At 42.0% G+C, this 16,789-nt stretch overlaps 1 protein-coding gene across 1 annotated transcript in view; it reads right to left on the bottom strand.

Moving 5' to 3' along the window:
• Positions 1 to 16,789, bottom strand: part of ABLIM3 (actin binding LIM protein family member 3) — a 171,417-nt gene that overhangs the window by 43,936 nt on the left and 110,692 nt on the right. The window contains exon 8 of the mRNA XM_069102334.1: positions 1,573 to 1,631. Coding sequence (XP_068958435.1) covers positions 1,573 to 1,631 — 59 coding nt within the window. The remainder of the gene's footprint in view (positions 1 to 1,572; positions 1,632 to 16,789) is intronic.

Genomic DNA, 16,789 nt, shown 5'->3' with positions numbered 1-16,789 from the left:
AATCGGTAACAGGGCCAATGATGATGATTCTCAATGGTCTTTCTGGGGGGTTGCTGAGGAGGGGGCACTCTGGTATATTTATGGAGCAAGGGAACTTAAATGACATTTAGAACCCTGAGGAAGTCTGCCACCACCTTGCTTAATGGCAGCCCCAATGCTCTCCTTACCCATGAATGAGGATGCTTGGGGTCAGCACTTCAGGCCTTGGCCTCAAGCAGATGAATTTTGTCTTCTGTATTCCTGGGACAACTACAGTCCCTAATAGGCAATCTCTTTTGGTCAATGTGGCAGGGAGGGGAGACAATTTGGTGGGGGTGGCAGAAGGGAATCAGGGAATGTTCCAGGTTGCTCAGGGGGCACAAACAGAAACAGCCTAAGGCTAGTCTGACTAGACTTATTTTGAGGACATGACTACACAGCATCCTTCCAGTGAGTGCTAATGGCAGAGGACACATTCCCTTGAACACATTGGAAACTGCACTGGGTCCCAGCTCCACCCGAAACAAACAAGCAAATAAACAAAAACCAAACAAAACCCTTGGAACTACCTTACAAGGTGAGGATCAAATGAAACAGTGAAGAAGACAAAACTTTTTAAGCTAGAAAGTGTTCTGCGTAGGCTTATTATATTACGTTATTAGTTATATCAGATTCTCCCCTACTGAGGAAGGGATAGCTCAGTGGCTCAGCCCGGCTTCTAAATAACAGGGAGGCAGGAAAGGTAGGAAAGATTGTGTCTACTTCAGCTCTCCTGTATCCAGAAAGGTTTAATAAGATTGAAATTTTGGAAGTGATCTTAAAAAGTCTACTTTCAGATGAGTATAATGATAAGAATAATTGCTAGGATTTAGAGAACGCCTTAAGGTTTGCAAAGCACTTTACATGTTGTATTTCTTTTAATCTTCACAACCCTGGAAGTAATGTGTATTATTATCCCCATTTTGCAGATAAGAAAGCTGAGACTGGCAATAATTAAGAGACTCGCTCAAGATCACACAGCTACTAAGTATCTAAAGTAGAATTTGAACTCGGGTCTTCCTATCTACAAATTCATAAAATTTCTAAATCAAATCAAATGATCTCATAAAACCCTGTCCATATCTCTTATCTACTATGTCATCTGTGTAAGTCAACTGTGGTCTAGGATGGGGAAGTGATTTGACATTGGTTATTAAATAACAGAACCAGGATATAGTTACTGATGCTTGGACTATCATGTTGCTTCCATTAAGCCATATGTAGTAAATAAAATGGAGGTGAGAACTAAATTAAGAGTCTTCATGTGAGGGCGTAAGGCTCCCCTGGGCACACACAATCAGAGATTTAGCCTTGAAATGAGCGTTAGACTACTCAGGCCATTTCCTTTACTTTACAAATTAGAGAACAAAAAACAGAGAGAAGCAGAATACTTTATCCCAGCTCACAGATCTAGTAAGTAGGATTGGGATTCTGTCTCTTCACTTGTGCAAAGTACCAGGCAGGCTGTATCCATTCACATGGATGCAGGCAGTGGTTGGGGGAACCAGGGATACCTCTAGGCCTCATCACTTGGCATTACCTAAATTTGCTTACCTTTAATTTCTTCTCTGCCCGGGCTGCCTGTTTACAGATAGGGTGCCATACCTCAGAACCTAGCAACCCAGGAGAACAACATACATTTAGACATGTTCAAATCCATCCTCACTCTACGCTGTCCATCCCAATTCAGTCATCACTGATTCACTCACTCATTTATTCATTCAACAAACTGATTGAGCTCATGTGGTCTGAGGCTGCGAGAATTGAAGGCTAGCTTCCACTGTGGAGGGGGAGTGGTGGTGACAGTCCTGCTGTTTTCTGCTCTAGTGAGACCACAATTGAACTGTTGTGAGCAATTCTGAGTGCTTGAACAGAAGAAATACATTATTAATGAGCTAGAGCTCGTTGAGAGAAAGGTGGCCAGGATGATAGGGGTCCTAGAAACCATGTTGTAGCAGGAATGACTGAGGGAAATGGGGATGTTTAGCTTAAAAAAGAGATTATTGGGGGAGTGTGGTCACTGTCTTCAAAAGACTTGTTGTGATATGGAAGAGAGATCAGGCTTGTTTTGCTTGACACTGGAGGGGAGAAGTAGGGGGGCAGTGTCTGTGTGAGGGGTGCTGGTGGGAGTAGAAGCCAGAGAGACACAAATTTTTGCCAAGTATGAGAAAACATTTTACAATTACGACTGACACAAGTGCAATAGCCTTTCTCAGGAGGTAGTAAGCTCCCTGTTACTGGAGGTCTTGAACAAGCACTGGTCAGGGGTATTGTGGAAGGTATTTTCTGCTCAGGTTTAAGTTGGATGACATGACTCCTGAGGTTCTTCTCTCCTCTGATAGTCTGAGTCATAGGCTTATACCATTATATTTAAAGCTTGAAGAGACCGTGAAGTAATTAGTCCAAGACCTATATTCTATAGATACACATGATCTACTATATCTAGCCAGCTCCAGACCCCAGATCACGTTTCACATGCCATTTGACTATCCGCCTTGGCCATCTTCTTGCTGCCTGCCCTGCCACTGCACATATGCTGTGCTCTTTCCTGATTTTCCCTGCTTTTTTATGGAAAGTTATTACATAATGCTACCATTGCTTCTGGAAAGGATATGGCAATTGAGTCTGCTATGGTTCCACTCACCCACAAGTCTCGTGATTTCTCAAGCCAAACACTGTTCATTCCTCCATTCTCTGGCCACCACTTTTATATGTGTGTTGTTTTCCTTAACTAAAATGTAATCTCCTTGAGGATGGGAATTTCTTGCTTTTTCTATGTATGTCCCCAGTGCTGACACAACAAATGCTTAATTATGGTTTTTCCATTCATTCATGAGGAAACTGAAGCCTAGGTCAGGGAAGTGATTTTCCCAAGATCACAGTGTAATAAATAGGAGAGCTAAGATTTGGATCCAAGTCCACTGATTATAACCCCAGGCTCCAAACCATGATGGACAAAAACATAAATTAGATATGGTCTTGGCTCTCAGAGCTCTCATTCCAATAAGGAAAATAAAATAAAGGCTCATATATCTAAAATAAAAACCAGCATGTATGTAAATATAAATAAGATTACTATAGGGCAACAAGAAGGTTCACATGAAAGAGCAATCATATTTAATTGGAAAAATCAAAGAAGGCTTCATGTAGGAAGTGGTGTTTGAGCTGGGCTTGGAAGGAAGGGAGGATTTTGCAAAGCAAAGCAAAAACATTTTGTTAGGGATGGGGAGAAGAACATTTCAGGGAAATGGAACAGTGGGAGTGAAGATACAGATACTGGAAATACAAGGTGATTTTAGGAATAGTTAGTAGCCAGTTTGGCTTGACAGTAATGTTAAGGAAAAGGAACAGGAAAAGAGGTGGACTTGGGTTCTGATGACCTGGTTTCATGTATCAGTTCTATTAGTTCCTAGCTCTGTGACCTTTGACACATGACTTTAGCTCTTTGGGTCTCAGTAAACTTAACATAAATGGTCATAATAGTACTTCCACTACCTACCCCCCACAGAGCTGTGGGAAAACAGTGATTTATATACCTCATATTCCCAAAGAAATGTGAGTTATTAATATTGTTATTATTTTAATTATAGATGTTCTATAAATAATTTTTTGAAAGATCTGTAGTTTTAGCAGCATGAGTAGTCTCTCCATACTTTAGCAATCCATTTCATCAATACACTGGGGAGGAATTAGCAGTTACTGATAGAATCCTAATAGAGCTGCCCCCACCCCCAATATTCTAACTTCAATATAGGCCTCACTGAACAGCAGGCCCACTGTACCTACCTACCCTGCCCCCCTCCCAAATCCTAACTTCATATATGCCTCACTGCTCACTGGAACAACAGGTGTGTCCATGAACTCCTAGTTCCCACAGAAACAGCACGTGTGTCCATATGATGAGATCCTAGCCATGCCCCCAGATCCATTCCCACAGAAACAGTATGTTCTTGTATTCAACCACAATCACATCATCCATTTAGCCCATGACAGGACCACAATACTTTACTATTCATGTGACCAGACAGGACCACAATAGCAGAAGACAGCACCATCAGGATGTAGAGTGGGATGCTTGACCACCAAACCACAGAAGGGGTCCACCTAACTGTTGGGCTTTAAACTCTGGGACACCAAAAACTGTTGGGGTTTCATGATGTGTTGTGGGGGAACCATCTCAAAGAATTCACAGTCAGACCAGCTCTAATCCAAGTACAGGCATTTATTGATATTGATGCAGTAATAGTAAAGAACTGACCTAGAGTGAACTTAGACATAGAGAGGCTTATTATAATATCATCACCATATATACATACTCCCTTAACTGTATGCATTATGGGTAACTGCATGCACAGTTCCACTGAGATTGGGACCCCTCCTCCATTGCCTAATCCCTTAACAAACCCTTTCTGCCTTTTGAATAGTCATGATTTCTGTTATGTAATTGCATCTTTACTCTATAAAAATTCATCTTGTTCTCTCTGAAGTTGCTGGTTCCTCTCGGAACTTAGTCTGCTTCATGAGATGCATCAATATCAATAAATGCCTATACTTGGATTGGAGGTGGTCTGACTGTGAATTCTTTGAGATGGTTCCCCCACAACACATCATGAAACCCCAACAGTTTTTGGTGTCCCAGAGTTTAAACCCCAACAGTTACTAGGGACAGTCTCTCCTATTCTCTCCATAGAAACAAGCAGAAGTCCCTCTGCCAATAGTATTAGCCATCACTCTCTTTGCATCACTCTTGGGCCTTTTTCTTCAGGCCTTCATGTCTCTGAGATTTTTCTCCAGGGTAGGGTTCTATGCCTTTATATTGTCCTTTCAGATGATATTATGGAATTCTATGTCAGAACTGGAAGGAACATTAGAACATGGAATGTTAAGGTTGGAAGGGCCTTTAGAAGATAGAATGTTAGGGTCAGAAGGGCTCTTAGAGCACAGAATGTCAGTGCTGGACAGGAACTTAGAACATAAACCATAGACTCTCGTAGATTAGAAGGGACCTTCAGACATATAGTGTCAGAATATAGAAGACACACTATGAAAGCTAGAAAAGACCTTTGAACATAAAACATTGAATTTCAGAACTGAAAGGTATCTAAGAGTTCAATTTCAGACTTTCATTTGTTTGCTTGAGTGATCTTTTAAGCAGCTCTATGGTATACCTGAAAGAGCCCTGATCTGGCTATCAATAGACCTCAGTATTAAGTCTCCAATATTCCAGTAATCTTCTGCATGACCTTGGGTAAATTATTTCTTCTGTCTAGGCCTCAGTTTCCTTATCTGTAAAAGGAAGGGGTTGGGCTCTAAGGCCCCAGTTCCATGGCTTCATTCTTCTAAGAGTAGAGACTTCTTCAATGAACAATGATTGCTGTCTTGAACTCTTCCTATTCCTTGTTTTCCTTGTCTATAAATGGTGGAAGTTAATACTGATGACCTCTTAGGGAGGTCATGTGGGTGACAAGCAGGAAAAAAAGAGGAACTTTGACTACACTCAGAAATAAAAGCCAAGGACCCCGCCTGTCTCTTCTCTTTCTGGCATCTTCCCCCTTCTGAAGGCATAACAAAGTAGAGACTGTTCCAGCCTGGCTCTTAAAGAACGTTCCCCCTTCCTGGCCCTTTTACAGTAGACTCTGGGGCTGGGAGTGGTATGGGTAGTGAGGAAGGTCACTATCCATTACCCAGGGACAATTGGCATGTGGAGAATATCCTGGAGTCTTCTGTATTTAAATCAGACTTTATATAGAAAGACTTTATAGAATGTCTGAGTTTCAAGTAACTATACAGAGGATAGAATGTTAGGACTGAAAGAGACCTTATTTCAGAGGCCAAAGGAAAGGCTCAAAGTAGCTAAATTAGATGTAATAAAAAGCCCTCTACTGACACCACCCCTCTTGAACAATAGGCTCCTTCAAGGTCATTTGCTAAAGATGTAGGCCTATCTTGCAAGCCATGATGAGAGAATGACTACCACCCAACCCTGTTCTCTTGTCATGTTCCCAGAGCTAAGCTAGTGGTAGTCCAAATAATTACTTGTTCAGAAAGATTGTGATGTTCATACTTGTAAACCTATAAAGGAGAGGTACTCGGGTGTAGTGAATGGACGTCCAACCTCTGAGTCAAGAAGGACTGGGTTTGAACCCTATCTCTGACACAGGATTTGTGACCCTGGGCAAGTAATTGAACCCCTCAATGCCCTGGGAAACATTGTAAGACTATAAATTGCCGAGCAGATGTAGTTTACATCGATAGCGGGGCTTTCTTGGCAAGTGTTTCATATGCCAGAGAAACCATAGGCTGGTGCTCCCCTTTTACAAAAAAAATCATATAAAGCAGCATTTTTTAAAACCTTTACAGCATCATAGATTCCTTTGGGAATCTGGGGGACCCAGAATCATGTTTTTAAAAATTTAAATGTTTAAATTTAAATAAAATAAGAGCTAGTTCACATTTTTATATAAGTTTACTTTTTACATTTATTATCTCATTGGATTCTCACAACAACCTTGCAAAGTCGGGGCTTACTATTGTGCCCCTTTTATGGATGAGGAAATTGAAGCCAAAAGAGGTTAAGCAATTTGCACAAGGTCACACATCTACTAAGTGTCTAAGCACGTGAGGCAGGATTTGAATCCTGATATTTCTGACTGGAAGGCCAGCACTATCTATTACGCAACCTACACAGGATTACCAAGGAAACCAATTGTATATATTGAGATACTGTTATTAAATTTTTTTTTAAGCAATTGGGGTTAAGTAACTTGTTCAAGGTTACACAGCCAGTTATTTCTGGGTGTGGTGCTGAGTATCTGAGCCCGGATTTGATCCCCAGGTTATCCCGACACTGGGGCTGGTGCTCTTACTTGCTGAGCCACCTGGCCACCCCGAAGTAATCGGGGTTAAGTAACTTGCTCAAGGTTACATGGCCAGGTGTTTCTGGGTGGGTGCTAAGTGTCTGAGCCTGGGATTCGATTCCAGGTCATCCCGACACTGGGGCCAGTGCTCTTACTTGCTGTGTTACCTGGCTGCCCCTATTAAAATATTTTTTAAAAAGGTTCATGGACTCCAGATGACATACTCTTGACAGGTGAAAATAAAGCTTCCACCTGTTAGGTGTGGGATCTCCTGATCATGTGATGCAAGTGATCTCTTGCAACATGAAGTGAAAAAAATCCTAAATTAGGAGTCAGTAGAATCCTGGGACTACCTCTGCCACTTACTGGCTGTGGAACCTTGGACAAGTCACTTGATCTCCATGGGCCTCTCAGTTCACTTGACTGTAAAATGATGTACTAAATGAACACCATGGAGTCGTGGGTAGATGGTTGGATTGGGATTCAGAAAGACCTGGGTTCAAATCTTGTCTCAGATACCCACTAGTTATTTGTCCCTTGTCAAGGAATTTCTTTGAGAGCTAATTTCCACATCCATAAAATGGGCATCATGACATCAGACAATAAGAGCACCTCTCTCCCAGGATTATTGTGAGGGTCTAAGGAGATGATGTAAAGCACTTTGCACACCTTCAGTGTGAGTTATTTTAACTATCATTATGATGTTCTCTATGGTGTCTTCCAACCCTTCACAGTCTGTGGTTCAGTGTTCTTTCTACCTACCATACTTATAAATAAATACCTATCTCTGATTATATTTGTGGCCATTGAATGTATATACAGGTGAATCCTAAAAGAAGTTATGTGTGTGGTTAAATGCCAGCTTTAAACACAGCCACAAAAAGAGAATATTGAGTGTTAGAGTTGGGAAAGACCTCAGAAATCACTTTAGTGCCTGTAACCTCATTTTCCAGATAAGGAAATTAAGGCCCAGAGAGGCTAAGCAATTTTTCATAGGTGCCATTGTGAGTTATTGGCAGAACTGGGGCTTGAACCTTGTCTCCTTGGTTCTTCCCATTCATCCCCACGGCCTTGGATGGAATGATTTTCTTTCCATTGTTGGGAGTTGCTGTGTGGGCCCCAGTGCACTGGCAGCGAGAGGTGCCAATGATGGTCACATGTACTGCTGCTGGCAAGGACAACCCTCCCTGCCACCCACACAGCCCCTGGAGCTGGAGTGGTGCTGACAGATAGCCAGGCGTACACAGCCCCCATCCTTTGGGAGTCATTCTGCTTCCCCGAAGGCAGAGAGAGAGCCTGGGACAGATGAACTCTCTATGTGTGGGGGAGGGATAGATCCATGTAATTGTAGCCCCTCTCCCAGAAGCCGGAATGCTTGGGCTTATTAGGTGACAAAACCTTTGTAAGTGCAAGTAGGAAAAAGACCTCCCACCCCCAAAGCTGTCTCTGGGTTAGGTTTGACACTGGCATCTTGCACCCTATTATAAAGCCAACTAGCTATATTGCATAGCTTAACTCTTTCAGCATCTGACTCTCTCAGGAGGCAGCATCATAACATGCTTCTTTGGCACCTAGGACTCAGAAAGTAACAGGATGGAAAAGCCCAGGAAAGCCTGGCACCTGGAATCAAACTCGAGGGTCATGCCAAGGCTAGACGCAAGAATATGACCAAAAAAGGCCAAAACTTGGTTGAAGGGATAGAAATGAGGGGATGTGAACTAAAGAGAAATTGAACCCACAACTTGATTTATTTGGAAAAGGACAGGATTTAGCCCTAAGGATGGGCAATGATTACATTACAGGATTTAGAATTAGAAGAATTCTTCTAAATTGTCTGATCTCATGCCCTAATTTTATGGATGAGGAAACTGAGGCCCAGAATGGGGAGACATTTGTCCAAAGTCATGCATGTACTGAGATATAAACTCAAGATCTGTAACCCCCACTCCTGCCCCTATCTAGGGCTCTTTCCATTATAAATTATATACTGCCTCTAAGGCTAGGTACATTTAAAAGCTCTTCCAGCTGGAGAAACCTTAGGTGGATCTGTGTCCTAGACTGACTGACTTGCCCTTCTCTCTCAGATTTTGCATAGGTTTCCCCCACAAATAATAGCAGCCAACATTTATATTGCACATTATGGTTTGGGAAGCACTTAATTATCTCATTTGATCCTTCCAACAGCTCTGTGAAGTAGGGGTTAATATCCCCATTTTACAGCTGAGGAAATTGAGAGGGGTTAAGTGACTTTTCAAGGTCACACAGCTAGGAAGAATGCCAGAGGCAGGACTCAAACTCACATCTTCCTGACTCCAACCAAATCCAGCACTCTATCCCTATTCACCATACCACTTAACTCTGTAAATGATTTGGTTTCATCCCTCTCAGCCCCTTTGTGCCAACTTCCTTATCCTCAGCTACTCTAGACTGACTTCCATGGCACAGAGTGGGGCTTGGAACTCCAGGAGCCTTCAAAGTTCAGTCATTTATGTGACAGGCTATGAAGTTCAGAGGCCAAGGGAAAAACATGCTGTTAGTACACTCAGGGAGACATGGAAGTTAAATGTAAGTGTCAGAAGGCAGCACTTTGTTAGTTGCTGCCAATGGGCCCAACATGGGCATCCATCTCTCCTGCTCTAAGGTTTCCTGTAGAAGCAGGAAAAGCCTAGCCCTCTGGGCTGGTATCCTCTAAAATGGCCCTTTATTGGCATACTTGAGTATTTTGATGGGAGGTAGAAAAAGAGAACTAGGTAAGGCCTCCTTATGACAGAGCAGCGTCACTCTAGGCAGTCCAGTTCCTCGGGTGGCTTTCATTGGGCAGTTGTCTGATGTTGCCCCCTGCTCTATAAATCCGGGAAAGTCTTGTGCATTGGGCTGTACTGAGAGCTGCCTGAGGCCATGGGTATATTGTATACACAATGACTAGATTATGATGGCTCTTTGACCCAAAGTCAATGACACCTGTATCTTTGCAATAATATTCTCATCAGAGAGGACAGAGTGCTGGACTTCAACTCAAGAAGATCAGAGTTTAAATCACACCTTAGTTACAGTAAACAATTTCTCTCAGCCTCGATTTCTATGGGAATAATAATAGCACCTACCTCTCAGAGTTTTTGTGAGGATCAAATGAGGTTATATTTCATATCTATCTATCATCTTTCTGTCTGTCTATCATCTATCTATCTATCTATCATCTATCTATCTGTCTGTCTAGCCATATTTATACATATTTATAAAGGGCTTTGTGAACCTTAAAACATAATATAAATGTGAATGATTATTATTGCTGTTATTATTATGATCCAGCCACAAGTCAGAAGTCACAGGAACCCGACCATCAACAGTTGAGATACCCTAACTTAAGGCAGAATTACCAGCGCAAGGCAGAGCAGCCTTCATGTTCACATTTGCTTTTCCCATGGGTCACAGCATTCTTAGGTGGGGGTGAGGGAGTGGGTGGAAACAGATTTTACCCTTGAAAACATTATTTTTTCTCCAATACCTGGAATTGTCCCCAGATGTCCCCATACCATTGCAGAATCAGGAAGAGCTTTTCCTGAGCATGTGGTATTGGGAGGTTGTGAGGAGGTGGGGCTCATACAGAGAGCAGTTGAGACATCATAAAGACTTCATGGTCTAGTAGTCTGATGAAATGGAAAAAGAAATAGCTTTGGATGTGGGAGAACTGGAGTCTAGTTAGAGTCTACCTCCAGTTTTCTTTGTGATCCTGCTCCTGGGCAAATGACTCTTCCATACGCCCTTGGGTCATCTGTAAAATGAGGAGTTTGGACTTGATTTTTAAGGCCCCTTCCAAGAAGAATATTACAGAATTTTATTAATGATAATTAAATAATTATGAAAATAACTAGTCATAGAATCTTGGAGTTGGGAGGGACCTTACTGGAAGTTAGGCAGAGGAGAATGACCTGTATGGAAAGAAGACTGGAGATTATGTCATTTGAATATTGATTGAAAAAACTGGAACAATCCAGCAGATTGCCCCCTCAGTCAGTCCCCCAACCCCAATCTTCAGTCTCTTTCTATGGTTCCTCCGTACTAACTTCAAACATGCCCAAGTCTTCCCCATGACTTAAAAACTTTCACTAGTCTCTACCATTTTCTTAAGCTATCATCTTATAGCTCTCCTTTTCCCAAGAAAACTCCTAGAAAAACTGCCTCTACTCATTGCTTCCATTTCCTCTTCACTCTCCCACACCTCAATCACTTGTAACCTGGCTTCTAAACTTAGCATCCAACTAAAACTGTTCTCTCTGGAGTTATGAATGGTATCTTCATTTCTGAATCTGATTGTCTTTTCTCAGGCTTCATCCTTCGTGGTATGTCTGCTGCATTAGGCACCGTTGCCTACCTTATCTCCTTGGATACCTTCTCCTCTCTGGATTTTCATAACTCTACTCTCTTGAGGACTTGACCTTATCGGTTCACATGGATTTAACTATCACTTTTATGTAGATGATACTTCTATCCAGGTCCAGTATCTCCCTTGAATTTCATTCTCACATCACCAACTATTTATTAGACATTGCAAACTGGATGTCTCAGAGCACCTCAAACTCGACTTGTCCAAAACTGAACGTTAATATCTATCGCTCCCAACCCATCCCTTTTAAAAACGTTTCTGTTCTCTCAAAGATGCCACCATCCTTCCAGCTTTCCGGGTCCTTAACTTTGGAGTTACCCTTGCCTCTTTGCTCTCCTTCACGCCAAATCTTGTCTCTCTCTAAAAGATGTCTCCCCTTCATCCCCCACACTTTGTTCATCTATCCGCCACCTTAGTTTAAGCCTTATGGCCTTTTGGCTACATTTTTGCCACAGCCTCCTTTTGTTCTTCTTGCCTTAAGTCTCTCCTCGCTCTAATTCATCCTATACACTATCGACAAAACGATTTTAAGTACACATTTGGCTACATCACTTTCTTACTCAATAAACTTTTATTGTTGTTTTTCAGTCAACTCAGTCAACTCTTCATGACCCCATTTGGGGTTTTCTTGGCAAAGATACTGAAGTGGTTTGTCATTTCTTTCTCCAGCTCATTTTACAAATGAGGAAATTGAGGCAAACAGGGTTAAGTGACTTGCACAGGATCACACAGCTAGTAAGCATCTGAGGATGAATTTGAACTTTCAAAGATGAGTCTTCCTGACTCCAGGCCGAGCACTCTATCCACTGAACCACCTAATTGCCTCAATAAACTCTCCTGACTCCCCATATACAGTAAGATAAAAATAAATGCCTCTATTTAGCTTATATCATCTTTCATGATCTGTATCCAACCTCCCAAGCCTCCCTGGACATAAATTCCTCTCTCCCACTCTGTGATCTAGTCAAACTGGCTTCCTCTCTCTTAGCATGTCCATATCTAGGGCTTTGCACTATTAACTCCAATTTATCTGGAATACATTTGCTCTTTACCTCTGCCTCATAGAATCCCTTTCCCTTCAAGAAAGCTGAAGAAACAGCTTCTATAGGAAGCTTTTCTTTTCTTTTGCTTTTTGGAGGGCGATTGGGATTAAGTGACTTGCCCAAGACCACACCGCTAGGTTTTGTGTGTGTGTGTGTGTGTGTGTGTGTGTGTAAGTGTCTGAGGTCGGATTTGAACTCAGGTCCTCCTGACTCCAGGACTGGTGCTCTATTCACTGTGCCACCTAGCCACCCAGGAAGCTTTTCTTTATCCTCTCAGTAGCTAATACTCTCCCTCCCAAACTCATTTGCATTATTTATAATTTATTCTGTATATATTTACATATATCCTTGTAGTCTCCCTTGTTAGAAAATAAAGTCCTTGACAGTAGGGACCATTTTTTCTTTCTCTTTGTTTCCCTAGGTACTAATACAATGGCTGGCACAGAGTAGACTCTTAATAAATGTTTGTTGATTTACTGAGACAGATTCAATTGAATCTTAGAGGGACATATATTCAAAGGACTGTCTCAGGAAAGAGGGATTCAACACATTCTGGTTGGTGTCAGAGAAGATATCTAAGACTGAAAACTTGAAAAACAACTGGATGCATACATGTTGAAAAAAAAGATCACGTATGCAGAGCTGGATACATACGTGGCTCACACAGGGATTGGGGCTGGTCCTCCCCTCAGAGACAATTTGTTCTTGAAGTTCATAACATTTGTATAAACCCTGAGCTAAGAAATGAGAAAATCTGATTAATGCCAGGGCAGCTAGGTAGTACAGGGCTGGACCTGCAGTCAGGGAGATCCGAGTTTGAATCCAGCCTTGGACTGTGACTAGCTATGTGACCCTGGGTAAGTCACTTAACTTCCCCATGTCTCGGTTTCTTCATCTGGAAAATAGAGAGCACAATATCACCTACCTCATAAGGGTGCTTATGAGAATCAAATGAGACAATATTTGTAAAGTACTATGTAAATGTTATTATGATTATACTGAAAGAACCTAACATACAGGTCACGTACTTTATTAAAGCAGAGCTCCAACTAAGGTGTGTTTATTTTACTGTTTGATACTGTGATATATGAAACTTGTATTTTTCTTTTGAATTAGCTATATGTGGAATGGGTGGAAGTAGCATTGAGGTAGACTTTTGTTCCACGTAAAGAAAGCACTAAGAAGTCTTCAAAAGTCTAATAAGTTATGTCAGTAGGTAACGAGGTTCCTGTTTTCAAGGAGAGGCTGAATGAATACTTGTCAGGTCTGTTGTAGTGGGGATTCCTCTTCAGGTAAAAGACAGTCTGCAGTACTGGTGTATTGAGTTCAAAAACCTCAAACTAACATTATCTAAGTTCGATTGTATTTTTACTTATTTTGTTAAATATTTCTCAATTACATTTTAATCTGGTTTGGGTTGCAGCAGGGAGTGTTCCAGTTCTTTGGTCTAGATGACCTCTGAGGTCCCGTCTGAGGCTGAGGGGTCCTGATTCTTAGATTATTCAGTCTTATCACCCATGTAGTATGATTTAAAAAAAAAGGCAGCCAGGTGGCACAGTAGATAGAGCACCAGCCCAGGAGTCAGGAGGACCTGAGTTCAAATCCAGCCTCAGATATTTACTAACTGTGTGACCCTGGGCAAGTCATTTAATCCCAATTGCCTCAAAAAAAAAAAGAAAAGGAAAGGAAACAAAAACTGAGGAAGATGAAGTGACTTGCCTGTCAACACTGGGACTTGAATCAGAATATCAGAGCTAAAAAAGATCTTCCAGACTATGTAATTCAGTCCCCTCATTTTATAGAAAACTCTCTGGCTAGTTTTGTGCTGGTAAATGTTTAACAATCAGCTCCCCAGAAAAAAAGTGCTTGCAACCTTTAAGTTTCACATTGAAAATTTAATGATCAGCTCTATCAATCTCATTTGACCTCACTCTAGCACACTCCTGTCTCTTGGTCTCTGTTTTGTAAGAGTGACTTGTCCAATATCATGCAGCAAGACCTTGAGTGATTCCAGTGAATGGAAGCTTCTCTAATCATTAAAACTCTTATGTTGATGCCCAATCTGTCTGCCACAGAAAGATGTAATGTCAGAGTCTGAACAAACCACAACAGTTGGCTAGTCCAACCCCTCAACAAGAGTCCCCTTCTATGACACATATGTTTATCCAGCCTTTCTCTGGATACCTTCTCCTAAGGCAGACTATCCTAATTTGAGATAGCTTTATTGTTAGAAGAAAGACAGTGTGGTGTAGTAGCTAGAAGGCCAGCCTTGGCATCAGGAAGAGCTAAGTGCAAATCCTGCCTCTGACCCATACTATGTGACTCTATGACCCTCTAATCTCCAGGTGCCTGAGACAAGCTATAACTTAGAGCTAAGTTGTCAACGTGTATTGGCAAGAGAGTTCCCAGACGAGGAATTCTTCACACAAATGAAACCCCAGGTTGGATTCCTTCCTTCACTACCCTTTCTCTCCCCCTCCATAACTCCCACATGCACACAAACAGATGTTAGGAAATTTTTTGTCTATTAAGCTAAATCTCCCTCTTTGTAGCATTTGCTCATTGCTTTTAGTCCTGCCTTTTAGGGTAAAATGGAAAAAAAAAGTCTAATCCATCACTCATGTGACAGCCCTTCAAATATTTGGAGAAAGCTAGCATAGTTCATCAATCAATCAATAGGCATATATGAAGGGCCTAGTAAGCACTAGGCACTGAGATAAGGAGATAAAAATTGAACAGTCCCTCCCCTCAAGTAGCTTACATTCTAAGGCTTGGGGGGTACAACATTGACACATATAAGTACAGTGGCAGGGAAAAGGACTGAAGCTGGGATTTCCTATGGTACTAGAAACTCCAGGTAAGGAAACTCCTTCTACCTCTACATATCTGTACCTTTTCTTCCAAATAAATCCGTATGTATGCTACTCCCCCCACTTCTGTTTTATCGATGTTCTTTGTTTTTAATAAGGCATGCGTTTCCAGTGCTAGATTACAGTCACAGGTCTTATCTCACTAAGACTTCGTAAGCCCAGGGTGGCTAGGTGGTGCAGTGAATAGAGCACGGGCCCTGGAGGCAGGAGGACCTGAGTTCAGATGTGACCTCCGACACTTAACACTTATTAGCTGTGTGACCTTGGGTAAGTTCACCTGACCCCAATTGCCCTGAACTCCCCCCTCCAAAAAAGAAAAAAAAAGACAGTGAGCTCTTTGAACTTTAATTTACTCCTGTATGTTAAGCTCTTTTCTACTACCTGCTTGTTAACGTCAACAGAAAAAAATCTAGTTCTTTTTCCACGATGGCCTTTCAGACACTTGAAGATATGAAATATGACCCTCCTCAGACACGTACCAGGCAGTAGATGAGATACTAAGAGCAGTAAGATCCAGTCCCTGCCCTCAGAGAGCTCACAGTATAGTAGAGAGGATGAGACATAGGCACAAATAATTCATACAAGGCAGAAGATGGTTGACCAAGAGAGGTTCCTCCCATGTAAGTCCACAGGAGAAGTGGTGGCCATCACAACAGCCAGCTGAGAAATGATTGCATTTTGAAGACAAAGGCGAAGACAGTGACAATATAGGGAATCTGGGAGGTAGATTCTCCCTATCAGCTGGTCATTGTCCTCACTGCTACCTGCAACTGTTCCATCCTCTTGTAATGGGAATGTAAATGTAAAGATCTTCCCTGCCCCAGGCTAACGTGCACCTGAAGCCTGGGGAGGGAGGCTTGTTTTTCAGTAGATACTTCTTGATTGGCCAGTGGGTCAATAAGGTTGTTACATTCTCTGAGCCAGAAGGCTATATAAGCCCTGATGTGTAGCTTTGTTTTGGGGGCTCACTTTGAGAAGTGTTCTGTGATTTGATCTGGATTCTGGGAAGCCGTTGTCCAGAGCCCCCTGGCTTTGAAACCCAGATGTTGATTGGGTATGGATGTAATGGTTGGACAGCTTGAAATCTGTCTGCTTGATCTGTTTCTGTCTTGATAATTCTGTCTGTATATTCTGAAGTTCGGGGTGCTGACCTCTTTCCCCTGAACTAGGTAAACGATACATGTTTGACTGATTAAGCTTGTTAACCCATTTTGAGTTGCTTTCCTTTATCAAAGCAGATCTAAGAACCTGTGTGAGCAGCCACTCTGGGGACGCTGGGGTGCTTGCTGCTACACCTCTAAACAGGACCTCTGGAGATTATGCTTGGAAGGAGCTAAGCCATTTGGCACTACCTTAGGCCATGTAGTCTCCTCTCCTCCAGAGCCTTTTCTGCCCAGTTGCTCTGCAAGAGTTCTCTCCCTCCTTGGATTTCTTGCTCTGATAATTTTATTAAATCAACACTACCATTACCTCTGGGGGAAAAATGTGTTAGTGGACTATTACATTGTTCTACTCACCATCTTCCTGACTTCCCTGACTATAATTGCCTTCCCTCACCACCAGTCCAGATTATCTATCTATCTATCTATCTATCTATCTATCTATCTATCTATCTAT

This window comes from Petaurus breviceps, unplaced genomic scaffold, assembly GCF_028583685.1.
Source record: "Petaurus breviceps papuanus isolate PSGF00001 unplaced genomic scaffold, PetGlider_PUasm1.0 551, whole genome shotgun sequence".
Classification (NCBI taxonomy): Eukaryota; Metazoa; Chordata; class Mammalia; order Diprotodontia; family Petauridae; genus Petaurus; species Petaurus breviceps.
Note: the sequence above shows the minus strand (reverse complement) of the source record. Positions and strands in the feature narration are given on the sequence as shown.